Raw genomic sequence first — 27,018 nt, 5'->3', positions numbered from 1 at the left:
TGGGACAGGGGCAGTGGTAACATGAGATGGAGAGAGGATTGGTGCACAAGGGGGGTTATTCTAGTCCATTCTTTCTGACAAAATCCTTCTTAGATGGACAAAACCATGTGCACTGCGGGTGGGGCAGATGTAACTTGTGCAGAGAGAATTAGATTTGGGTGGGGTTTTTCTTCAAAGTGAGATCTATATTGAAGTGTAAAATCATGCAGTCAGTATTTTCCCTGCACAGAAACAAAATAACTCACCCAAATCTAATTCTCTCTGCACATGTTACATCTGCCCCCCTGCAGTGCACATGGTTTTGTCCATCTAAGAAGGATTTTGTCAGAAAGAATGAACTAGAATAAACCCCATAGAGAGGTAGGTGGCAGAGGCACTCATGAGGATGGGGGGTCAGAAGAACACTTGGGGAGGTAGGGGGTACAGGCACTTGTTATAAAGACTTTTGCATATTACGGATTACTCATGGAAGCAGGTGGAGGAGCATTACAGAGAGATGGGGACAGGACATATGTGATGATTGGAGAGTCTGAGTTAGTATTAATGCAGCAAATTGTTTTAAGACAACTTATTTTTAAATATAATTAACACAATTTTACGTAGCAGTCACTTATGTTTTCGTTGCATAACTTCGATTGCATTGTTTTGTGCAGTGATGTGATCTGCCTGAGGAAGGCGTTATCAGTATATAGTGGCGCCTATCAGGGGTTTGCTAGTCTGGAATAAATGGAGATCGGCTTCTTCATTGCCCAACTAGATGACTTCTATACTTGTAATCATCTCACTTGGATTTTGCAATTTGTTTTTGTGACATTCTTAAATGTCCCTTTGGAATCTATTTACTAAGCAGTGAAAAAAAGATAAAAGTGTGAAGAGACAAAGGGTTTGATTCTGCAAGACTTGCTAAGCAGCTGTTGTTTAACCCCCCCTATATATAGTGCTGGGCAGCAGCACTATAATGGCGTTTACAATTGTTAACATTGTTAACGCAGGGGGTGCAGTGGCGGCAAGCAGTCATCTATGGAGGGGCAACAAGCATATATATATATATATATACACACACACATACATACACACACACACACACAATATATTCACACACACACACACACACACACACACACACACATGTACTGTGAAGTAATAATAAAGAGGCTATGCGCGGAACCAGCCACCAGCCCACTGAATCTGGCATGTAAGGATCGGGTTTCTGAAGCGGTGACCTCATTCCGTGCAGTGGAAATCTTACAATGAATCCCAGCTTGGGACGACCAGACTGCACATGTAGAATTGTTGTCCACCCCTCTGTGTTTTTATAATGTGTTATAAATAGCCCTTTATAAAAGTCATCGGTATCTGGAGGGTAGAAATAACATTTATCTTTCTCTACCTCTAAAACATTGGACAAGATCTGACTTTCCAGCCACTGACCAATCTGGCAAACGAGCATGAAGATACTCCTTAAATTCAAAGAATTTAGGAGGATTTTAGGTCTGAAAACAAAATTCCTGGTGATGGAGTTTTTGGAATAAGCTTTTCCACTTCTATTTCCTTCTGTATACCGCTGAGATTTTTTTATTTACCAATAAGAGACAAAATGCCCCTAAAATACACCGTGTGTGAGCCTATCAACTGGATCCTTTTCCCAACTTTGTCCTGACTTTGAAACGGGCCCCAAAGAAGATCTCTCCGAGAACAATGTGACCTGTTTTAGCCACATTGCCTAAAACAGGTCACACACTGCCCCCCTCCCGCTCCACCAAACTCATCCCCAACTGCCTCGTACTCAAACTGCCACAGAAGATGGCAATATTCACAATGTTGATATTATGTCATGCCGACAGTCAATCTTATCGGTTGCTATATACAACTTCTCCACTCCTTAAGATACCATGATACAGTACATGTGTTTGTTTAAATTACACGGTGTATAAATGATTAATAAGTAGTTTGTGTGAGTTATGGGTTATTCTGTGAACCATACTTCAAAATTGCCCCCCATTCGTACTTTAATATAGATTGTACTATAATTTCGCCAAAGCAATTAAAAGGATGACCTCAACAATGATTTTATCTTTAAATGCGTGAATAACTCCACCCCTCCCGCCTTCCCCCACCAACGTGCCAATATAACAAATTGTGACACCGTCGTTCTAACACGTAGCCGGCTTTACCCTGTCTTGGTGGGCAATGATTTTTTTCCAAGACTCAAAATACAGAATAATTCCCGCCCCACTCAAATGATAAAGTGTATTGGTCAGCACTACAACCGAATGGGATTGGTACTAAATCGGAATCCCGGCGTTCAAAATCCCGATGCCGAAATCCCGACAAGGGGGGGGGGTGTGTGGATCGCCCCTTGTGGGCCCAGTGCCTCGCTACGCTGGGCACACTAATTTATTCTCCCTCTAAGAGTGTCGTGGACACCCATGGAGGAAGAAAGTGTCGGGATTTCGGCCGTCGGGATTTTGAACGCCGGAATTCCGACCGCCGGGATTCTAACTGCATCCCCAACCGAATAGCACATCTGGAAACATTGTTGCTGATTCTGTTACACTGTGCATGTGTCACAGTAGCAGGAATGAGGTGGGCGTTCCCATCTAAAGGGGGAATGCCGCTAGGAGGCGTGGCTTGGAAACTTGAACTTTCGCATATTTAACCCTGACCTATAGGAGCTTATATCGAATACGATTTAAAAATAAAAAAAAAGGGAGAAGAACAAAACTCTGATTTTCTTTCTTTATTTTTTGCAGTCATTAAGAGGTAAAACGGCCGAGCCGGGCCAAGAGGCCAAAAACAACATCAATAACTCAAATGAATAAACATTACAAAAAAAAAAAATGCATGGTTAAACTTATATTACGTTTTCAGGAGTATAATATATTTGTCACACTCCCATAATTATTTCCTGAAAAAATAATAACATAAATACTCCTCTGACAGAGTAATTACAGCCTTGTCTTCAGAAGCGGCAGAGCGGACCTGGCTTCGTACGCAGCAATTCTTTAAAATGAGGAAAATAATATACTGCATAAAACAAAGAGAGCACAGAATATAAAATCAGCAGTGGATATATACATACAAATATATTATTTCACAGGAGCGGGAATATAAAAGTGCGAAACGTGTACTTGTCTATTCTTGGCAACCGGTATGGTACGGCGGAATCTGTATAATAAATCAGGACAGGAAGCTCACCCGATAGGCAGCGCTAAAGCGGACAACGTGGAAGGCGTTGGCAAAAATGATTACGTGCAAAGCTGAAGTCTTTAGAAGTAGCGCCAGACTAACCGAACGCTCAAGAGTTCATAGGGAGTCCAGCCGATTGCAGAGAATTTCGGATCCCGCAGTGATTAAACGTTTCAGAAGTCATCAGTTCACAGCGGATCATTTTCCAACGTCTTCGTCGTCATCGTGTAGGTCCTCAGTCCTGCCTCGCATCACTGCTCCAGTTTGGTATACACTGGTTAAAATACATTTCTGAATATTCCTAAAACACGGATAGATTATACCTAGGGCCGGCTGTAATGTCATTTGCCAGCTGAACGCTGACTTTTTTTTTGAAAGGGGCAATCACTTACAAGGCAAAACCGTGCCTTGTAAATGACTGCCCCTTTAAAAAAAATAAAAAACGCAAAGTCCAGACAGCATTGTACAGTGCCGCTGGAATCACACCGGCATTACATCCGTCTTCTTTTTTTATGATGGACAGAACATATTTCTAACATGTTATTTTACTTAAACTGCAAGAATGGGGAGACACAGGGGTCTTTACTACTAAGGCGTTTTAGCCAGAGAAGCAAATGTGACAGAGGGGGTCACACACACTTCCAATTATCATAGGAGTAAAGTTGCGTATATACAAAAAGTGATAGATCGGATGCTTGAGCGGCGGACCCACCAAATCCTCCGCTCTGTTGTCGTTTCCAGAATGTGTGTGAGCGATATATAAATAACGGATAATAAATAAGAATGAAATAATAACTAAGAATATAAGAAACAAAAACTCCAGTTTCCTCCCACAATCCAAAAATATACTGGCAGGTTAATTGACTGCCTACAAAAAAATGAACCCTAGAATATGTGTGTGTGTGCGCGCGTGTACATGTGGTAGGGAATATAGATTGTAAGCTCCACCGGGGCAGGGACTGATGTGAGTGTTCAAACATTCTCAGTAAAGCGCTGAGGAATATGTGTGCACTATATAATAAACTGTTAATAAATGAGAAAAAAAATAGGGATGCATGTAAATGAATAAAGAACATTGGAATTAATAGATATTTCTGTATCACAAGAATTCTCCTATATGTAATTTCCTACTATAACACAGAAGGCCATCTTTATTTTGTCCAACGCCAGATAAGGAGCACTTAAACAACTATCGGGCAGATGTGCTAAGCCTGGTGAAGAGATAAAGCGGGAAGTGATATAGCAGAAGCCAAATCAGTTAGGAGCTGATGGGCTGCTGTGTTAACAGAAACAACTTTAGCACTTCACCAGGCTTAATACATCTGCCCCAATGACCGGACTATCAATTAAAATGTCTTAACGGATGGAATCCTGTTTGAGCCAAGATAAATGTTTTCTTTTTTGAAAAGTATATTTATTGGGTTTTTCATACTTTACAATAAATTCAACATAAATACAAATGTCATATCCACAGAACGTACGTTACATTTAAGCAAGTCTCAGTATACATACAAATATGGGTACTTATGTAGTATCTGGGCTGCCGATTTTTTGATTGTATGCCTTAAGTTAAGGCATACAATCAGATGCGATGCGATGCGATATCGCATCGCATCGCATGCGACCATCGGATGCGATGACCCGATTTTTCCATAGGAATCAATGTTAAAATGGACTGAGTCCATTTTAACATGGAATTCAATGGGAAAAAGGGGTCCTTTTCATACCCCTACTATCCAAGTGGGCATGGAGTTGGATATAAACCTGTGGCGAGCGTAGCGAGCCACCGAGCCCGAAGCGTGGCGAGCGAAGCGAGCCCCGCGAGGGGCCGGTATTCTGTGTCCCCTCGCGGGGCTCGCTACGCTCGCCACGCTTCGGGCTCGGTGGCTCGCTACGCTCGCCACAGGTTTATATCCAACTCCATGCCCACTTGGATAGTAGGGGTATGAAAAGGACCCCTTTTTCCCATTGAATTCCATGTTAAAATGGACTCAGTCCATTTTAACATTGATTCCTATGGAAAAATCGGGTCATCGCATCGCATCGATGGTCGCATGCGATGCGATGCGATGTGCCCGATTCGACCCGATTTAGAAATCGGCAGCCCAGATACTACATAAGTACCCAAATATGTCTTTAAACTTGAACTTTTCTTGGTATACCGGAAGTTTAGGAGGTGATGAGTGAACGATGAGGTTAGATGTAAATGCGTTTAAGTCCGCTCACACGTTAAGAAAATGAGGTTCCATGGGAGAACAACCAGCATTCCCCCACGCATTTCGTAGAAGATTCCGTTGTTTTTCAAACATTGACTGTCATAACGTTAATGTGGTTTCTCATTTTAACTGATTAACTCAAAACGTGGATAAGACTAGCTCAAACTTCTAAATAAGGGAGGGGGGGGGGAAGGTGGGGTGAGGGGGGGGGGGAGAGGGTTATGAGGGGGGGGGGGGGGGGGGGATTAGAGAATGAGTGAGACACTCCTGATACATTGTCTATGAGAAGTCTATGCATCTTAGCAACAATAGTCATAATATTATGTTACCAACACATGTTTAGCTTAGCCAATAGGAGGGGGGGGGGGGGGGGGAGAGAAAGGTTAGCCGGGCTAAGGGGCATATGATTGTCTTCAACTCTAGTTCACAACTCTGCCTGTGTAATAGTGTATGTCCAAAGCATTCAACAAGTTGTCTTGATCGACTTGTGGTTTTGTATGAATGTAAAGCTCCCACTTTCGCAGGAATGTGGTGGAAATCGATTGGCTAGAGTGTATGGAGTTATATCTATCAAATGCCATATAACTATTCAGTAATTCTTCCACCTCGGCTAACGTAGGGGTATGGCGAGTTGTCCATGCCTTTAAAATGGCCTTTTTTGCCGCAGTAAAGAGGATTGTGAGGAATGGGATTAGGTGATTCTGGGAGGGGGGAATTTCCCATTTCTCAAAATTGAGGAATAGGATCGGGGCAGGTAGGAGGCTTAGTTTCAATGAGAAGTTTTTTTCCACAAAATACAATATTTTAAACCACAACTTTTTTATATGTCCGCAGGTCCAGAAATTGTGGGCAAAAGTAGCCGAGTGGTAACCACATTTTAAACATTTGCCTGTTTCGTCGGTTACAAAATGACTTCTCTGTTTCTGCGACATATAAGCTCTGTGGACTACCCGAAAATGAACCTCCTGCAGAGTGGATGATTGGAGGATTCCCATCGAGGACTCATAATGTTGAAAAATATCTGCGTTTTGTGTCAATGGGAAATCCCGCAGCCATGCGTCTTTTATTTTGTCCTGTAAGGTTAATAAAGTGCTGTTCTGGAGAACTTTGTATATCATTTTTGGTTTGAAAGATACATTGTAAATCTTGTCTGCCCAGGAATGCAGGAGGGATCGGGGGGCCTCAACAATATTTTGTGGGGATAAAGAGGTCACAAAATGCTGTAGTTGGATTATTGAGAAAAGAGCATTGGGGGGGGAGATCATATTGGTCTCTTAATACAGAGAAGGGGAGGATTTTACCCCCAGGATCAAACACCTGCGATATCAACTTCAGTCCCTTGTTTTGTAAACGTTTAAAGGTAGGATTATTGATTCCCATTGGGAACAAGGGGTTTCCACATATGGGCATCCATTCTGAAACGGAGGGGTCTATGCCTGACTTGTTGCACACCGTGTGCCAAGCTTCGTGGATGTCTCTAAACAAGGGGTTTTGGTAAATATGAGGTGGGATCTGTTTTTTCCTTAGGTGGATGAGTGCAGCTGGTGAGTAAGGATGTAGGAGGGCACTGTCCAGGTCCAAGAGGGAGTAAGCATCTATTTCTCTCATCCATCCTACCGCGAAGCGGGCTAGTAAAGAGTTGGTGTAATTGCGTATGTCTGGAAGGCCAAGTCCCCCATCAGCTCGTGGTTGTTGTAATTTGGCCAAGGAGATTCTCGGTTTCTTATTTCCCCAAATGAATTTAGTGCATGCTTGGGTCAGTATCTTACAATCTGCTTGATTAATTTTAATGGGGAGCATCTGCATTGGGTACATTAGTCTAGGGAAGATTACTGACTTTACCACCTCTACTCTTCCCAGGAGGGACAGAGGGAGGGTTTTCCAGTTGGTGAGGGTGTCTATTATCTTAGTGGTTACTGGGGGGAAATTACGTTTATATAGGTCAGATAGTTTACAAGGTATTTGAATGCCCAGATACTTGATTTGTGTATGTTGTATTTTTATGGCTTGGAGGTCAGTGTTTATCGAGAAGTTTGGGGGAGGTCCCCGAATGGGTAGAAGTTCCGATTTATCTATGTTTACTTTGTAACCTGAGAATGTGCCGAAGTCTAGTAGGATCTGGAATATTACCGGGATGGCATGTTGAGGGTGTGATATGAATAAGAGCATGTCATCCGCAAACAGAGACACGCGTAAGTCTATGTTGCGAATTTGGATGCCCTGGTATTCTGGGGAGTCTCTGAGTGTGACTGCAAGGGGTTCTAATGCAAGGGCAAATAAAAGGGGGGACAGGGGGCATCCCTGCCTTGTTCCTCGTAGGATAGGAAAGGGATTTGACAAAAGGCCATTGCATAGAATACTAGAGGAAGCTCCTCTGTAGAGGGAAAACACGCAGTCTATAAATTTCTCCGGGATTGAAAAACGTCTCAGTGTGTTATGGAGGTGATTCCAGTGCACCATGTCGAAGGCCTTTTCCGCGTCCAGCGATAGTATTGCTCTGGGGGGCCCCGACATGGTGCCCTGGGATGCAAATATAGCGGACAGGACTCTTCTTATGTTTGTGACCGAGTTTCGCCCCATCACAAAGCCAGTCTGATCTCTGTGTATCAGTTTAGGGAGTATTTGTTTAAGGCGTTCAGCTAAAATTTTCATAAGTAACTTATAATCGATGTTAAGGAGCGATATTGGCCTGTATGAGCTCGGTAAGGACAGATCTCTCCCTGGCTTTGGGATTACGCGTAGTGTGGCGGAATTGAAATAATCCGGGACTGAATTGGAGGATAAGATCTTATTAAACACTTTGGTAAGGGTCGGAATTAGTTTTGGTGCTAATAATCTATAATATTCTGGCGTCAGGCCATCTGGGCCCGGTGCTTTACCCAGTTTAATATTTGTTAGGGCTCTAGAGACTTCCTCTTGGGTGATCTCTTTGACCAGGCTTTCTGAGTCAGTGTCTGTTACCTGGGGCAGAGTTAGGTTCTCCCAGAATTTGGCGGATTTAGTGTAGTCCGACATGGGATCTGAGTATAGGGCTGTGTAATATTCACAAAGAACTTGTGCAGTTTGGGCGTTAGATGAGGACAGAGAGCCATCTGATTTGCGAAGGGGGCGAATAGTGGCTGGGGGTCTCTGGCCCCGGAGAAGGGAGGAGAGTAATTTGCTGGACTTATTTCCATATTTGTGAAAGCGTGACTTTTTGTTGAAGGAGTACAACATTTGTGCTTTTTCTATTGTACCTTCGTAAGAAGCTTTAACAGCTAGATATTTGGCTTTCGTGGAGGGTGAGGGGGAGCTCCTAAAGTTCCGGAAAGCGTCAGCAAGGGAGATTTGAGCAGTCAGTTGCTCCTGCCTTGTTTTCTTTTTTAAATAGGCCATATGGGAGATCAGTTCTCCCCTTATGGTGGCCTTTGAGGCCTGCCAGAACAGTAGGGGATCAGCCTCAGCCGTTTCGTCATTATTTTTGGCGTAATTATCCCATGCTTTTTTAACTTGTTCTCTAAGGTGGGCTGAGGAAGCTAATGCTGGTGGACATCTCCAGGACATGGAGGAGGGCTGTTTTTTGGAAAGGTGCAATTTTAGGTACTTGTGAGTTATCCGGGCTCCCGATTTCTAAATCGGGTCGGATCGGGCACATCGCATCGCATCGCATGCGACCATCGGATGCGATGCGATGCGATGACCCGATTTTTCCATAGGAATCAATGTTAAAATGGACTGAGTCCATTTTAACATGGAATTCAATGGGAAAAAGGGGTCCTTTTCATACCCCTACTATCCAAGTGGGCATGGAGTTGGATATAAACCTGTGGCGAGCGTAGCGAGCCACCGAGCCCGAAGCGTGGCGAGCGTAGCGAGCCCCGCGAGGGGACACAGAATACTGTCCGCTCGCCACGCTTCGGGCTCGGTGGCTCGCTACGCTCGCCACAGGTTTATATCCAACTCCATGCCCACTTGGATAGTAGGGGTATGAAAAGGACCCCTTTTTCCCATTGAATTCCATGTTAAAATGGACTCAGTCAATTTTAACATTGATTCCTATGGAAAAATCGGGTCGTCGCATCCGATGGTCGCATGCGATGCGATGCGATATCGCATCGCATCGCATCTGATTGTATGCCTTAACTTAAGGCATACAATCAAAAAATCGGGAGCCCGGATAACTCACAAGTACCCAATTTTATATAGACTACAGCATGATCAGAAATCACTACTGGGGCCATTTCGGCTTGTTCTACTTTGGGGAGGAGATAGTGGGAGATAAGGACGTAATCTATTCGGGACATTCTCCCTGTGGCTGCTGAAAGGCAAAAAAAATTAAGCTCGGTTGGGTGGAGAGTTCTCCATGTGTCCAGCAAGTGTAATTGCTCACACAGTTCCGGAATGCCTAATTTGGGGAGTTTCCGGTGGAAGGCTGTATGGCCTTGTCTGTCTAATTGGTTAGAGGATGCCAGGTTCATATCCCCACCGAAGATTATAGGGAGATGGGAGAATGGGGCCAGAATGGTTATTAGTTTCCTAAAGAAAGGGGGGGAGTATTGGTTAGGGGCGTAAACATTCATGCAAACCAGTTCTTGCTGGTCATATTTTATGTGACACAATAAATAGCGACCCTGTGGGTCAACAATTTCTTTGACCACTTCTATATCCAGGTGATTCTTGGCTAGAATTAATACACCCCTTGCTTTTGACGAGTATGACGCTGAAGCTAGGAGCTTCCATCTTAACATGTTCAGCTTAACTACCTCTGGAGGCATAAGGTGGGATTCTTGTATGAACACCAAGTCCATCTTTAGTTTGTTTAGATAGACAAGGATCCTCTTTCTCTTAACCGGCGAGTTAATCCCTCCTACGTTCCAACTGGCAACGTTAAGTGCCATATTTTACATCAAGAGGGGGATAGTCCCAGGCTGCGCATGACTCAACATTGGTACATATAAATTCTGACTTTCTAGTGCCATCAAACTCTCTCTCTGGGGGGTGCGAGGGAATGGGGAAAGGGGGGTCACAAAAAAACTTAACATAAAATAATCATATATCTAATTAGCCATAGTGGCAAACTTCCGTCTCTCATATAGAGAGAATAACACATCTATTAAATATAATCGCGGTAGGCTCCTGTGCCTCCCGGCCCTAGTAGCTAACAAGTAAAGAAAGAAACCAGCGCAACATTAGTGTACCGCATTGGTGTACAGTCCCAGGATTCCATTTTCACTTGGGATGGGGAGGGGGGTCTTGAAACAGTTCTGTACTTTCAGCAGGAGTCCTGGTTAACCAAGTCACAGGGTATCTCTTCTGTGTAGAAGATCGATGCTGCATTATAATGGGGGGAAAACCTTCCACAGTAAGTTCAGTGGGCATGTAAAGAAAACATAGGTGGGGAGTAATCAACCCTTAACCATAATTAAGGAGTCAGTCACAATCGGACATGTGGTCCGTCTGCTGCCCGGCGCCATGTTCCTCCATGAGGTACTGCTCAGCGTCACGTGCTCTTAGGAAGTCCTTATGTGAAGCTCCATCAAATATTCTCAGTCTCGCAGGATAGAGAAGTGCAAATTTTCTCTCCATCTTAATTAGGCGTGCACAAACTGGGGAAAACTCCCTTCTTTGCTTGGACAATTCCGCGGTATAGTCCTGGAAGATAAGAATGGGGTGTCCCTCCCAGGTGAGATCCCTGGTCCTGCGTGATGTGGACCATATTAACTCCTTATGGAGATAGTTAAGAGTCTTGAATATGACCGTTCTCGGTTTGGAGTCTCCCTGTGTTCTCAGGGGTCCCAGTCTATGGGCACGCTCTATGACCATGTCATTACAGCGGTCTTGTATGCCTAAGATCTCAGGTAGTTTTATTTTAATAAATTGTGCCAAGTCAGGGCCCTTAATCGACTCCAGCAGCCCCACAATCCTTAGGTTTTGTCTCCTGGACCTATTCTCTAGATCTTGTACCTTATTATAGAGGTATAGGAGGTCCCTGGATTGCTGTTTAACGATAGGTTTCAGGTCTGCCATATCTTTAAAGCACTCTCCCACCCTGCATTCAGCCTCAACCACCCTTTGCTGCAGTTGAGCAATCTGCTTGTTAATAGTCTCTGTCTGCTCCAACATCAACGGAGCCATTGCTGCTCTTATTGCACATATCATATCCCCATACGTGACGGGGTCGTCCGCATGGGGGATTACCTTGTCCAGGCGAGGAGGAGAAGGTGGTCGGGTCTCTGGTGTGGGAGTATCAGATGCGGAGGTAGGAGAAGCCTTCTGTCTCTGTGGCAGGGGAGAAAGCTGTGGGGCTGCGGTGCGCGTCTTTTCGGCGCTCAGCGCCATCTTGGTAGTGGCAGGCGGCGTGGGTTTCACTCTGCTGGTGCGGGCTCTGGAACCGGGCATCCCCTCCATAAACTTATCCATGCAGGTCTGGGGGTCTCCTGGGAGAGAAGGTGGATAGCGCTGCTGTAAGTAGAGGCTGAATCAGCCTTGTAACGGGTGTAAGGGCCGGTCTGGCAGCGGAGCTTCTCTCACACGCAGCTTCACATCCCGCTGCCGGAACCGGAAGTCGATAAATGTTTTCTGCTGGTAATAGTCATGGAGGTGAAAGACACAGGTCAGGTTTGGGATTTTAAGGTTGGTGGATTTCCAAAATATAGAGGGCACCATACATCCACCCTTAAGCTAGACTAGTGGAACTAAAGTACTTCCAGGAGGGGTGTGGGTATACAACCGAATTCTATAAAACCCAACGATCCTAGTACTAGCATAGAGTGCGGTGCCACGTTGTACGCATTTCACACATATCTTCACTTGCGCCAGAAGCTGTACAACAGGGCGCGGTTATGTAGGAGGGCGTGCCGACGGAATTGTGGGTCAGTGCAGAACAGAGGTTAGGGGAGGTTACACCAGAGGAAAGTCACATGATTCGTGTGTGGTCAAATAGTGGGTGATGATGAAGAGGATGGCAGCCAGTACTCGCTCGGGATTGGCTGTTTACGTTATGTTTGTTGCATAACGGAGCACTATGCAAAGCTGTCCTCAATGCCGCTCATCTGCTGGTATAACCAGCAGATGAACAGCTTTCCCGGCGATGAGCGATGCTGCGCACTCCCGCATCATCGCCGGCCATACACACTGGGCGGCTTTGAGCTGAAAGCCGCTCATACCTGCTGTTTTGAGTGGCTTTCTGCTCAAAGTCGCCCAGTGTGTATGGGCCTTAAGAGGAAGAACTTCACCAACTATAAAACATTTTTCAGTTCCGTACCAAACACTATAAAATACAGACATTTGTACTCCATAACCCTGGCAGACAAGGTTAGTGAGATCACTGCGGGTTATATAAATACAGTACAAGAAAGGACAACAGAGACCACGTAGGCTTACAGACAGATGAGAGGAGGAAGATAAAAGGTGTAAGTGGTCAGCGTCCTGGGCAGGCTAAAGCGACGCAGATTTCTCTCTCCTCTTAATGACCAGCTATAGATCCTTTTTCAGTGCAAGTCCGCTCTGAGAGATTACTTGTTTCGAGGTGCAATCGGGCAATTTTTATCTGCGAGTTACATGATGTAATGCGATGGTTGGAAGAGGACGGGAAGAAGAGAGACCAGCATTTTTCAGTTGCCATGAAGACACTGGTGTGTCAACTTATGGCGACGCACATCTACAAAAGCTCTAAATACAGCTAATTGGACTGTATGTTCAGATGACAGATCATTAACCCCTTCCTGACAGAGCCAGTTTTTGCGTTCCTGACAGAGCCCTTTTTTTCAAATCTGACATGTATCACTTAAGTGGGGATAACTTTTTTTTGCTTTTACTTATCCCAGTGATTTTGAGATTGTTTTTTCGTGACACATTGTACTTCAAATTAGTGGTAAATTTGGGTCGATACAGTCTGTGTTTTTTTGTGAAAAATACCAAAATGTCGTAAAAAAATGGAAAATTTAGCAATTTGCAAAATGTTAAATTTTCTGCTTGTGAGACAAATAATCATACCACTCAAAATAGTTAATAACTAACATAGACCATATGTCTACTTTATGTTGACATCATTATTTCAACTTCCTTTTAATTTTTTTGGACACTAGGAGGCTTACAATATGAATAGCAAATTCTCAAATTTTCAAGAAAATTTCAAACACTGATTTTTTTAGGGACCAGTTCAGTTCTGATGTGACTTTGAGGGACTTGTATGTGAGACACCCCCATAAATGATACCATTTCAAAAACTGCACCCCTCACAGTATTCAAAACAGCATTTTGGAAGTTTGTTAACCCTTTAGGTGTTTCACAGGAATTAAAACAAAGTGTAGGTGAAATTTCAAAATTTCATTTTTTTTGCAGATTTGCAATTTGAATACATTTTTCTAAGGAACACAGTACATTTTACTAGAGAAATGTGACTAAAAATTGATTCCCCCAATTCTTTTGTTTTCATAAATATCCTATATGTGGCCCTAGTGTGCACGTTGACCAAACCACAGGCTTCATAATAGAAGGAGCACCTACTTGATTTTGGAGCCTCCTTTTTTATGAGATTATTTTTTAGGCACCATGTAGGTTTCTAGGCACCATAAGATGCTAAAAGTTAGGAACCCCCCCACAAGTGACCCCATTTTGCAAACTACACCCCTCAGGGAATTCATCTAGGGGTATAGTGTACATTTCAAACCCCCAGGGGTTTCACCAATTTTGATACAACTGGGCAGTGAAAATGAAAAATTACATTTTTTTTACACAAAAATGCAGTTCTGGCTCAAAATTTTTCATTTTCAGAAGGTATGAAGGAGAAAAAGCACCCCAAAATCTGTGCCCCAATTTCTCCCGAGTACGGCAATGCCTCACATGTGACCAAAAAATACCAGTTGGGTGCATGGCAGGACTCAGAAGGGAAGGAGTGATTTTTGGATTTTGCAGCACAGATTTTGGTGGAATGAATGGTGGGTGCTATGTTGCACCAATACAGTGGAACCCCCCCACAAGTCACCCCATTTTGCAAAGTACACCCCTCAGGGAATTCATCTAGGGGTATAGTGTACATTTCAAACCCCCAGGGGTTTCACCAATTTTGATACAAGTGGGCAGTGAAAATGAAAAATTACATTTTTTTACACAAAAATGCAGTTCTGGCTCAAAATTTTTCATTTTCAGAAGGTATGAAGGAGAAAAAGCACCCCAAAATATGTGCCCCAATTTCTCCCGAGTACGGCAATGCCTCACATGTGACCAAAAAATACCAGTTGGGTGCATGGCAGGACTCAGAAGGGAAGGAGTGATTTTTGGATTTTGCAGCTCAGATTCTGGTGGAATTTTGGTGGGTGCTAGGTCGCATTAGCAAGACCCCCCAAGCACCAATACAGTGGAACCCCCCCACAAGTGACCCCATTTTGCAAACTACACCCCTCAGGGAATTCATCTAGGGGTATAGTGTACATTTCAAACCCCCAGGGGTTTCACCAATTTTGATACAACTGGGCAGTGAAAATGAAAAATTACATTTTTTTACACAAAAATGCAGTTCTGGCTCAAAATTTTTCATTTTCAGAAGGTATGAAGGAGAAAAAGCACCCCAAAATCTGTGCCCCAATTTCTCCCGAGTACGGCAATGCCTCACATGTGACCAAAAAATACCAGTTGGGTGCATGGCAGGACTCAGAAGGGAAGGAGTGATTTTTGGATTTTGCAGCACAGATTTTGGTGGAATGAATGGTGGGTGCTATGTTGCACCAATACAGTGGAACCCCCCCACAAGTCACCCCATTTTGCAAAGTACACCCCTCAGGGAATTCATCTAGGGGTATAGTGTACATTTCAAACCCCCAGGGGTTTCACCAATTTTGATACAACTGGGCAGTGAAAATGAAAAATTACATTTTTTTTACACAAAAATGCAGTTCTGGCTCAAAATTTTTCATTTTCAGAAGGTATGAAGGAGAAAAAGCACCCCAAAATCTGTGCCCCAATTTCTCCCGAGTACGGCAATGCCTCACATGTGACCAAAAAATACCAGTTGGGTGCATGGCAGGACTCAGAAGGGAAGGAGTGATTTTTGGATTTTGCAGCTCAGATTCTGGTGGAATTTTGGTGGGTGCTATGTCGCATTAGCAAGACCCCCCAAGCACCAATACAGTGGAACCCCCCCACAAGTGACCCCATTTTGCAAACTACACCCCTCAGGGAATTCATCTAGGGGTATAGTGTACATTTCAAACCCCCAGGGGTTTCACCAATTTTGATACAACTGGGCAGTGAAAATGAAAAATTACATTTTTTTACACAAAAATGCAGTTCTGGCTCAAAATTTTTCATTTTCAGAAGGTATGAAGGAGAAAAAGCACCCCAAAATCTGTGCCCCAATTTCTCCCGAGTACGGCAATGCCTCACATGTGACCAAAAAATACCAGTTGGGTGCATGGCAGGACTCAGAAGGGAAGGAGTGATTTTTGGATTTTGCAGCTCAGATTCTGGTGGAATTTTGGTGGGTGCTATGTCGCATTAGCAAGACCCCCCAAGCACCAATACAGTGGAACCCCCCCACAAGTGACCCCATTTTGCAAACTACACCCCTCAGGGAATTCATCTAGGGGTATAGTGTACATTTCAAACCCCCAGGGGTTTCACCAATTTTGATACAAGTGGGCAGTGAAAATGAAAAATTACATTTTTTTACACAAAAATGCAGTTCTGGCTCAAAATTTTTCATTTTCAGAAGGTATGAAGGAGAAAAAGCACCCCAAAATCTGTGCCCCAATTTCTCCCGAGTACGGCAATGCCTCACATGTGACCAAAAAATACCAGTTGGGTGCATGGCAGGACTCAGAAGGGAAGGAGTGATTTTTGGATTTTGCAGCACAGATTTTGGTGGAATGAATGGTGGGTGCTATGTTGCACCAATACAGTGGAACCCCCCCACAAGTCACCCCATTTTGCAAACTACACCCCTCAGGGAATTGATCTAGGGGTATAGTGTACATTTCAAACCCCCAGAGGTTTCACCAATTTTGATACAAGTGGGCAGTGAAAATGAAAAATTAAATTTTTTTACACAAAAATGCAGTTCTGGCTCAAAATTTTTCATTTTCAGAAGGAATGAAGGAGACAAAGCACCCCAAAATGTGCCCCAATTTCTCCCGAGTACGGCAATGCCTCATGTGTGACCAAAAAGTGGCAGGACTCAGAAGGGAAGGAGTGATATTTGGATTTTGCAGCACAAATTCTGGTGGAATGATGGTGGGTGCTATGTCGCATTAGCAAGACCCCCAAAGCACCAATACAGTGGAACCCCCCCACAAGTGACCCCATTTTACAAACTACACCCCTCAGGGAATTCATCTAGGGGTATAGTGTACATTTCAAACCCCCAGGGGTTTCACCAATTTTGATACAACTGGGCAGTGAAAATGAAAAATTACATTTTTTTTACACAAAAATGCAGTTCTGGCTCAAAATTTTTCATTTTCATAAGGTATGAAGGAGAAAAAGCACCCCAAAATCTGTGCCCCAATTTCTCCCGAGTATGGCAATGCCTCATATGTGACCAAAAAATACCAGTTGGGTGCATGGCAGGACTCAGAAGGGAAGGAGTGATTTTTGGATTTTGCAGCTCAGATTCTGGTGGAATGTTGGTGGGTGCTATGTGGCATTAGCAAGACCCCCGAAGCACGGTGAAATGATGAACCTAATAATCCATAGATGTGTGGTATATTTTAAAACACTCCTTTATACATAGGCCGGGTTTGTTGGGGCAAGTTTCACAGTGGAAAATAGTTTCCTTTCTTATTCCCTTTTTATAGCAAACTTTGCACCTTTTTTGTGTCCTGCCCTTTCTTGCAGTGGAGGGGATTTCGTTCGGAAAATGCTGCCCTGGTACAATACGGGGGCCAGTACTAGAAGTACTGGGGCCCTCTGCCTGCTGGTTCCCAAATACTAGGCCCTTTATGACTTCCTCTTGAAAGTGCATAAATATCCCCCTCTGGCCGGTAGAACGGAATAGCACGTAAGCGTTATACAGTGCCATCTGGATGATATACACGGCCAGCTTCTTGTACCAGATTTTTGTTTTCCGCAGGGCACTGTACGGCTTCAGTACCTGATCTGAAAGATCCACTCCGCCCATGTACCTATTGTAATCCAGGATACAATTAGGTTTTGAGGTGTGGGTACTGGTACCTCGTACAGGGACGGAGGTGGTACTGTCTCCGTGAATTGTTGTCAGTATAAGGACATCCCTCTTGTCCTTATATTTGACCAACAACATATTTTCGGTGCATATTCCCCTGCTTTCACCCCTTCTCATTACTTGGGCAATGTGCGTTTTTGGGAGGCCTCTTTGGTTCTTGCGCACAGTACCGCAAGCTGCTGTACCTCTTGAACCAAGGGCCTTAAACAGGGGGATGCTAGTGTAAAAGTTATCCACATAGAGGTTATAACCTTTATCCAGGAAGGGGTGCACTAAATCCCAGACAATTTTTCCACTAACACCTACGAGGGAGGGGGGGCATTCTGGCGGTTCAATTCTTGAATCCTTCCCTTCATATACCCTAAACCTGTGAGTGTACCCTGAGGTGCTTTCACACAGCTTATACATTTTTATGCCATACCTTGCCCTCTTACTGGGAAGGTACTGGCGGAATTTAACCCTTCCTTTAAAATGTATAAGGGACTCGTCTATGCAAATGAATTTATCTGGGATGTACATCTCTTCAAATTTGGCACTGAAATGATCAATGACCGGCCTGACTTTGAATAGCCGGTCAAAGGTGGGATCATCTCTGGGTGGGCACTGTGCATTATCGTTGTAATGCAAAAATTTAAGGATCGTCTCAAATCGAGCCCGGGGCATGGCCATACGGTAAAATGGGGTGCTGTACAGAACATCTGTACTCCAATATTGCCTAATTTCTGGCTTTTTTACTATGCCCATATGAAACACCAGACCCCAAAACGTCATCATCTCTACTGCATCTACAGGGGTCCACCTAGCAAATGATGACGTGGGGTTTTGAGCAATAAACTGCTGGGCATATAAATTAGTTTGGTCCACCATTAAATTTATAAAATCATCAGAGAAAAATAATTTGAAAAGGTCAATTTCTCTGAGACCTGTGGAATCAAATTGGATTCCTGGCATGGCCAAAAACTCAGGAACCTGGGGCTCAAAATTGTCTGGTGGTGGGGTCCATACGAGATCAATTATTGGGGGGGGGTCTTAGCTGCTCTACGGGGGCGTCTTTGAGGGGGTCCCTCATCACCAGAGGAGGAAGAGGAGCTTAAGGCGAATCCTTCAAATTCCCCGCTTGCATCACTGGCTGTGTCAGAGTCAGAAGCAAGCATGGCATATGCCTCCTCCACTGAATACATTCTTCTGGATGACTGGGATGACATTTGGGATGACATTTGGGATGCCATTTTTATTTTTGTGTTACTGGTAGTGAAATGTTTCAACACGTGTATAGTGTAGGGGGGGGTACAAACTTTATTTCAACCAGGGGGGTATGTAGTGTGTAGTGTGTATGTAGTGCAGAAAAAAAAAAATACTTTATAAAAAAAAAAAAAAAAAAAATGAAGGGGTTAAAAAAAAAAAAAAAAAATTGAAGGGGTTAAAAAGAAAAAAAAAAAAAAGGTCCTGCGCCAAAAATTGAGCACAGATGTTGGTCAGTAACGTCCGTCACTGAACAGCGCTCAAAGGCAACAGGAATTTGATCAAAAAAAAAAAAAAAATAGATCAACCCTGTGCCGAAGAAGATGATCAGTGATGTACGTCACTGATCAGCGCACAGCGGCCACAGGACACCCCCAAAATCACAGTGTGTGTAAAAAATAAAAATTAAAAAAAGACCCCACAGCACACACAAAAAAAAAAAGGTGATCAGTGATGCGACACTGATTACCAGTGAGGGGCAGCAGGTGCACAACCTTTGGTGCAACTGACAGTGCAACTGGCAGGTATATAAAAAAAAAAAAAACCTCTGCACCCCTAAAAAGTTGCTGATCACCTCAGATATAGTGATCAGCACAAAAGGCGGGGGCAGCAGACACAAAATTTAGCACTCTCTATCACTCTCTGTCACTATCTCTCTCTATCTCTCACTATCTATCACTCTATGACACTGCAGCAGCAGCACTGACAGTTATATATATGAAAAATAACCCCTGCACCCCCAAAAAGTTGCTGGGGGTGCACAAAAGGGGGGCAGCAGACACAAAATATAGCAGTCTCTATCACTCTCTGTCACTATCTCTCTCTATCTCTCTATCTCTCACTATCTATCACTCTATGACACTGCAGCAGCAGCACTGACAGGTATATATATATATATAAAAAATACCCTGCGCCCCCAAAAAGTTGCTGATCAGTTAATTTATACTGATCAGCACAAAAGGGGGGGCAGCAGTCAGTTATATAAAAAAATATATAGCACGATCTGTCACTATCTCTCTATCTCTCTCTCTCTATCTCTCTCTCTATAACTCTATTACACTGCAGCAGCACAAAATATAGCACTCTCTGTCACTAGGCCTCTCTATCTCTCTCTCTCTATCTCTCTCTCTCTCTAACTCGATGACACTGCAGCAGCACAACACAGCACAACACAGCACAGGATGTCACAAGATGAAGCAAGATCCCAAGCAGTGATCAGGTAAGTATTGAGCAAGGTTCTGGTCAGTAAATGGCGACAGCTGGGCACGGTGACCGCACTGCACGCTATTCCAGACCGGAATGGCGTCTGCAGTGTAGTCCCCGTTAGTTTAAACCCCCCTCCATGGCTGTGATTGGTCCGTCGGTCCGACGGACCAATCACGGCCTTTGGGGGCGGGGTGAGGTGGGGTGACACCAGTGTCACCCTTACACCCCGCGGTGATTGGTGCTGTACTTTACAGCACCAATCACCTCCGATCCCGTGTCACCGGCGAACGTTATTCGCCGGTGACACAGAAAACGCTGTAATTGGCTGTTCACACTGAACAGCCAATCACAGCGATCGCCGACGGGGGGGCTGCATCGCAGCCCCCCCTGGGCATGCAGGGACATGTCTGCTGTCAGGGACAGCAGACATCGTCCCTCTGTCACTGCGTCTCTAGACGCAGTGACAGTTAGAAGTCATGACGTATATATACGTCATGTGTCGGGAAGTACTTCCCGGCCATGACGTATATATACGTCAAATGTCGGGAAGGGGTTAATAACCAGCGGGAGCGCACATTGTTAACGATACAGTGGGTACACTCTAAACGATAAGCATGATAATATAATTAACATATCATTCAAAATGATCTGATAGTTTGAAAACACAGCTTCATTTAGTTTCAGCGCATGGTGCGAATACCGAAGATATCGCTAACAATATATATTGGTAATCGTCTAGTGTATAAGCTAAATGTCATTAACGATACCCCCCCACCCACCCCATTGTCTGTAGATGCAGCTCAATGTTGACTATATATAGTCAATGATGCAAGTACGGAGAGAGGAGGGGGGGGGGTTAGACACTGACCAACATCGCTCAGTTTATACGTGCTATATCGTCTGCTCATGGCATCACCAATATAGTTTACAATATAGGCTGTGCCCGAATCGGCCATTGTGTACCCACCGTAACGGCGGCATTCAATGTCGGGCGTAATTTCCGACAAGGGAAATAGCAACCGCCACCTGTTCAATGCCGACGTTTCCGACAGAATTGACGGCGGATTTCGACAAAACCGAGCAAACAAGTCGGATCTGTTTTGTCGGAAACAGACGCGGATTGTCGAATTCACGGCCGCTTCTCTACAATCCACGGCTGTTTTCCCCTGACACGCCCACTTTTTGACACTCGACTATCACCGTCTCCATGGTAACAGTCCTACTAAGCCTTGGACGGAGATACACTGGACAGATATTTAAGTACCAGCCAATCAGCCTAACTGCCATTTTTCAAAACCAGCCTGTGACATGGCAGTTAGGGGCTGATTGAACGGTACTTTACCGCTTTATCTCAACGCAAGGCTTCGTAAATCGACCCCTTGATCACTGTGCTGCAGAAACCTCCGGACGACATCATGCAAACGGGGAACTGGATGACACATTTAACTTAAACCGAGCTATTAGCATGGAGGAGCATTGGGAAGCTGGTTTTAATTTCCTATAGCTAATAAATCACTGTCTATTTAATGACAATGCTGCCCCTTCCTTCAGTGGAATATATACTTGCTGGAGACCGCAGTGCTAGATGTTGTGCCAGCATTTCCCAGCATCTCACGCCCTATAGCACATACAGCGCTGAGCCCTCACCGGCAATTACTAGGCCACAAGAACTCACAATTCTGTGTAATCGTTTGCTCTGCTTGCAGTCCGTCCTGCGCCATTTCCCCGTGGTAATACCGGTCGCTAGGTGCAATGGCATTACCGTAACTAACAAGAGGGGCCCGAAATATACAAACCCTGGTTTCATTTCGGTAAGTTACTTGGAAGTACAAAAGGCCTCTCTCTCTCTCTCTGTAATATATTACACAAGAAAGAGGTCTTCATGGATGCAGCAAAAGCTATCCACAAATTGTAGGTTTAATCACAATGATGACACACACACACAGTGTATCCACTGCTGTCGATCTGCATAATAAACCTCAAAATCAGGAAACAAAAAAAACATGCATACACAATATTTATAGTAGCTGATTGCAGCTATAGGAAAATCGCTTCTAAATGACTCACAAAACGAGACCAGTCATTCTCCGCTGTGGAAAACTGCAGCTGACAGGCTGCCAGTGACTATGGGCAGAGTGCCTCCTATACACTGGGCAATGTCAGCCTGCCTGGGATGCTTTCGGTTATGATGTGGGAGAGGATAGAAGAAACTACAGCCAATCACATTGCCGCAAGGTTTAAAGAAGCACAGAGAATGGTATGCTAATGTTTTAGGGAGAGAGACTGTGGCAGTGATGAGAGGAGAGGAATGGAGGCAGCAGGAAGAAACAGTCTGAGAGTTATATAGTGGGAGGAACAGGGTCCCCAGCAGCACAGAATATATCAGGAAATGAGTGATGTGTCAGTGAGGACAGGGCTGCATGTGACGGGCTGTGACATGACGTGAATAGGGGAATTGAGGCAGTAGGAAGAAACAGATGCGGTTATATATATTGAAAGGAGCAGGGTCCCCCAGTAGCACAAATTACAGTACATCAGTAAACGAGCGATGTGTGGGTCCAATTGCACTGGAAAAAGATGTGTGATGCGATCAGAGTAGATGATTATTTAAATGCTTCTGATAGAAAGATGTTCCAGAAGAGGGTTATTATCCCAAAAAACGCAGATTAACAAGATACAGCAGCTTATGATAAACACCAAGTGTCCTGTCAAATAGACACTCAAAAGTTGTGACAATTTGTGCAAAGATAAAAACGGTGAAACCATATAGCGCTACCCTTGTATGTTTGATAAAATCACATAACTTATATTGAAGGGATGATCCAAAGATTTTTCACGGTTCTCTGGGCACCTGAAATGATAGTACAGGTCGAGTATCCCGTATCCGAATTATTCCGAAATACGGACATTCCAGAAAGTGAAAAAAAAATTTTTTTTTGCTAAAAACTCACTGGGGACATTTTTAACAGCACTACTGAGGACATGATATGTAACTGGCACTATATATGTACAAGAAAATGATTGCTTGGCATTCAAATTCAGTGCTGAGATAGTACACACATTTTGTTTCACGTTTTGAAACCTTGTTTTTTGAACAAATAAAATATATTTGTGTGTATTTTATGTGGTAATAAAATATATTTGTGTGTATATTATGTGTTTATACAGCATAAATGCAAGATACTTCAAAATACATCATTGAAATATTAAAATATTCCGAAATACGGAATAATCCGTTATCCAAAATTCTCCTGGTCCCGAGCATTTTGGATACGGGATACTCAACCTGTAATGATATCCCCTGATCCCAATTGAATGGGATTTTTTGGAGGTCGGGGTATATCACCAAAAACAGCTCATTGTGCAGTATCCAAAATGAACATAATTTTTTTATTTATACACAGGAAACTCACAAGAATAATTGAAAAAAAAGGCATATAATCACATCCTTATGGCACGGCTGCAGAAACGTCCATCCAGTCAGATCCAGGACTTTAGTTGTTCTGATAGAGGGTCCAGGCACCGGTATCCCCAGTCCTCAGCAAGCCCAGAATCACTGGAGGGTCGCAGCTCTGCCACAGGGTATTTACAGCATGTATCACACTTAATGCATTTCAGACTCCTTTGTCCTTCGTCAGAAGTGTGAAGCATGCTGGTATAGGAAGTCCTTATATCCCCCAGCCAGTTACAAATGCACTAACCCCATTGGTGGTTCAAAATTGTTAACATGTGTCCGCAATTCTCAAGGCGTCCTGGCCGCGATTACCGGAAGTAGCGGTCCGCGTCACTTCCGCCCGCACCTCCGTGCGTACCGCTACTTCCGGTAATCACGGCCAGGACGCTTTGAGAACTATGTTTCATTTAGATTATTGCGGACACATGTTAACAATTTTGAACCACCAATGGGGTTAGTGCATTTGTAACTGGCTGGGGGATATAAGGACTTCCTATACCAGCATGCTTCACACTTCTGACGAAGGACAAAGGAGTCTGAAATGCATTAAGTGTGATACATGCTGTAAATACCCTGTGGCAGAGCTGCGACCCTCCAGTGATTCTGGGCTTGCTGAGGACTGGGGATACCGGTGCCTGGACCCTCTATCAGAACAACTAAAGTCCTGGATCTGACTGGATGGACGTTTCTGCAGCCGTGCCATAAGGATGTGATTATATGCCTTTTTTTTCAATTATTCTTGTGAGTTTCCTGTGTATAAATAAAAAATTTATGTTCATTTTGGATACTGCACAATGAGCTGTTTTTGGTGATATACCCCGACCTCCAAAAAATCCCATTCAATTGGGATCAGGGGATATCATTACTATCATTTCAGGTGCCCAGAGAACCGTGAAAAATCTTTGGATCATCCCTTCAATATAAGTTATGTGATTTTATCAAACATACAAGGGTAGCGCTATATGGTTTCACCGTTTTTATCTGATAGAAAGATTACACAATTGCATATGTTGGCAGTGTACCCTTTGCAATTAAACATAATTCCCTCATTCACCAAAATCTGCAATCACTAAAACAATGATGAACTTGAAGATTGCGTACCCATTAAACAGGACTCCTGCGATGTTTCGGAACTACTGATGATGTGCAGAAGAGACACAGACTCCTCGATCAATCCCACGTTTCTGTTATAAAGGATTTAAAAAACAAAGTATATAACATTTCATATAAAGTTTTTATTGCATTTATCTATTATCCATTCATACAATTATCCCCCCTATCAACTATGGATGATTCCATTATTAACCCAACAGACGCATTGCGGTGCTTAGCATTTGGGCCAGCCAATGAGAGCGGCAGATAGAAGTCGTACACTAGCGGACACACCCGATTACTGTAAGTGTGAACAGGAACACAAAAAGGGGTGTAAGACCTCATATCACTACAGAGTATATTGTATGGAGACACTATTTCTACCAGTTTAAACCATTATCAATTTTACAATTAAAGGGGATTTCTAGACCCCCCCCCCAAATATGTCCATGCTATGGCACAAATATAAAAAAAGGTGGGAGGTGGAACATAAGTAAGTGTCACTAATCTGTGCCCTCTGGTTATGGTATAGAACAGGGGTGGCCAAACCTGTCCTCAAGATCTACCAACGGTGCATGTTTTCCAGGCAACCTTGGATCTATAGTAGGAATGAATGCAGCAGGTTTGAAAATGTGACAGTTAGTAATGACTACAGCTGTGCACCAGCTAGGTGGTCTGGGAAATGTGACAGTTAGTAATGACTACAGCTGTGCACCAGCTAGGTGGTCTGGGAAATGTGACAGTTGGTAATGACTACAGCTGTGCACCAGCTAGGTGATCTGGGAAATGTGACAGTTAGTAATGACTACAGCTGTGCACCAGCTAGGTAACCTGGAAAACGTGGACCGTTGGTAGATCTCGAGCACCGGTTAGATAGGACAGTCATTACGTTGGCCTCAGATGGTCAACACGTTGACATGCCAATAGTTTCCAAAAATGTCGACACAATTAGTGCAATGCGTGCGCTCGCTTCTGGTTATGTATATCCAGCAAGTGCACTGGAATTGTGGCAATGCGTTGCTTCATAACCCCCCCCCCCCACACACACACACACACACATCACTGCCAGGTTGACTACTCCGCATCAAACATTCCAAAACAAAATTGTGATGGAAAGGAGCGGTTTCCCCCCAGGTACTTTGGCTGCGCCCCTCCCCTCGGATTACCTCATTTCACCCCAATAAAACCTGGAGGAGGTCTCCTGATTGGTTGACGTCAGATCTCTTCCAATCAGGATCTGACAGTCATATTGAATCTGTGTGTCAGATAACTGTAACTTCACATGAATGCTCCTCAATAAAGAGCCTCAGCTTCAGGTGGTCAGTCGGATGGTCTCCCCCATAGACCATTTCCTGTATGTACTGAGCACCAGTTTCTCCAGTCCTTGCCGTGGCATCTGCTCAGCAGCTCCCTAAGCTCTGTGGTAAGTTTATGCAAGCTTTCCCTACCTAATTAAAGGGAGAGCATTCAGCCCCACACAGTGAAACCGCACGAACATACAAGTATTTTACACAGGGCACTGCGTGCCAAGCACCGAGAGCACACATTGTGCTGGCTCAGGGCTTTCCTTTAACCTGTACAGTATCAGGGACAAGCGGTTCCCCTCAGGGAAACAACCTTACAGCAGCAGATTCTGTGACGTTTTATAATGAGGCTTCCGACAGCACCGGGACGGCCGCAGAATCTCAGCAGAACAGGTGGTAGAACAATACAAGTGTCTTCAAACTTGATCTGCCAGCGGCTACTCAGGCCTGTCTGTGATCAATGTATTTGGGGGTTTCAAACTTTTTTTATAACTGAAAGAATACTTTCTTTGAGCTGTGACAGTTTTTTAGCCCACAAACTCCCCACCCCAAGTTCTTATCTGCTCCTACCTCCAATCTCTGTCTTCGCAGCTCCCTCTCTACATATCCAGCAAGTTCAAAACAGATCAGTGTCCCTGTAAAAATTGTTTTCACTTTCTGATAGGACATCTTTTAGCATACAAAAGGAGTAATTTGGTCTGTTGAGTGGCCTCTAGGGGTCACTGGCAGTACTTCACCTGAGGCGAGGTATAGTTAAGCCTTTTATATATTATAGATAGTAATAATTTTCTAATTTCTTCATGGCCATTTATTGCATAATAGACATTTAGGGGGGTATTCAATTACCCGCAGCCATCTCCTGTGGGGGGAGGCGGCTGCGGGGACCTATTCAATGCCGTCTTCCCCGACAGCATTGAACAGGGGATCTCGGCAGAATGAGCCCGTCTTCACAAGCAGTCGGACTCGTTGTGCCGAGAACGGTTGGGAAGTGACGAGCCTCTTCCCAGCCGCAGCTCGCGGCCATGCCCCTTCTTGTACCACTGCAGACGGGACATTGAATCCCGTCTGCTTTTTCTCAGTCGAGAACGGGACAGGGTCATGGCTGTCACGCCAGCTCGACAGCCATGGTCCATGATTGAATACCCCCTTAATGGGCCC

General features: G+C 44.2%; 1 protein-coding gene across 5 annotated transcripts in view; it reads right to left on the bottom strand.

Annotated features, from left to right (window-relative positions):
- ATXN10 (ataxin 10) overlaps positions 1-27,018 on the bottom strand; it is a 111,487-nt gene that overhangs the window by 70,563 nt on the left and 13,906 nt on the right. For all 5 annotated transcript variants that reach the window (XM_083181295.1, XM_083181293.1, XM_083181294.1 and 2 more), the window contains one exon: positions 24,566-24,648. In XM_083181295.1, the coding sequence (XP_083037421.1) occupies positions 24,566-24,648 (83 nt within the window). The remainder of the gene's footprint in view (positions 1-24,565; positions 24,649-27,018) is intronic.

Source organism: Crinia signifera, chromosome 4, assembly GCF_055691185.1.
Source record: "Crinia signifera chromosome 4, ASM5569118v1, whole genome shotgun sequence".
Lineage (NCBI taxonomy): Eukaryota > Metazoa > Chordata > Amphibia > Anura > Myobatrachidae > Crinia > Crinia signifera.
This window is presented reverse-complemented; position numbering and strand designations above follow the sequence as displayed.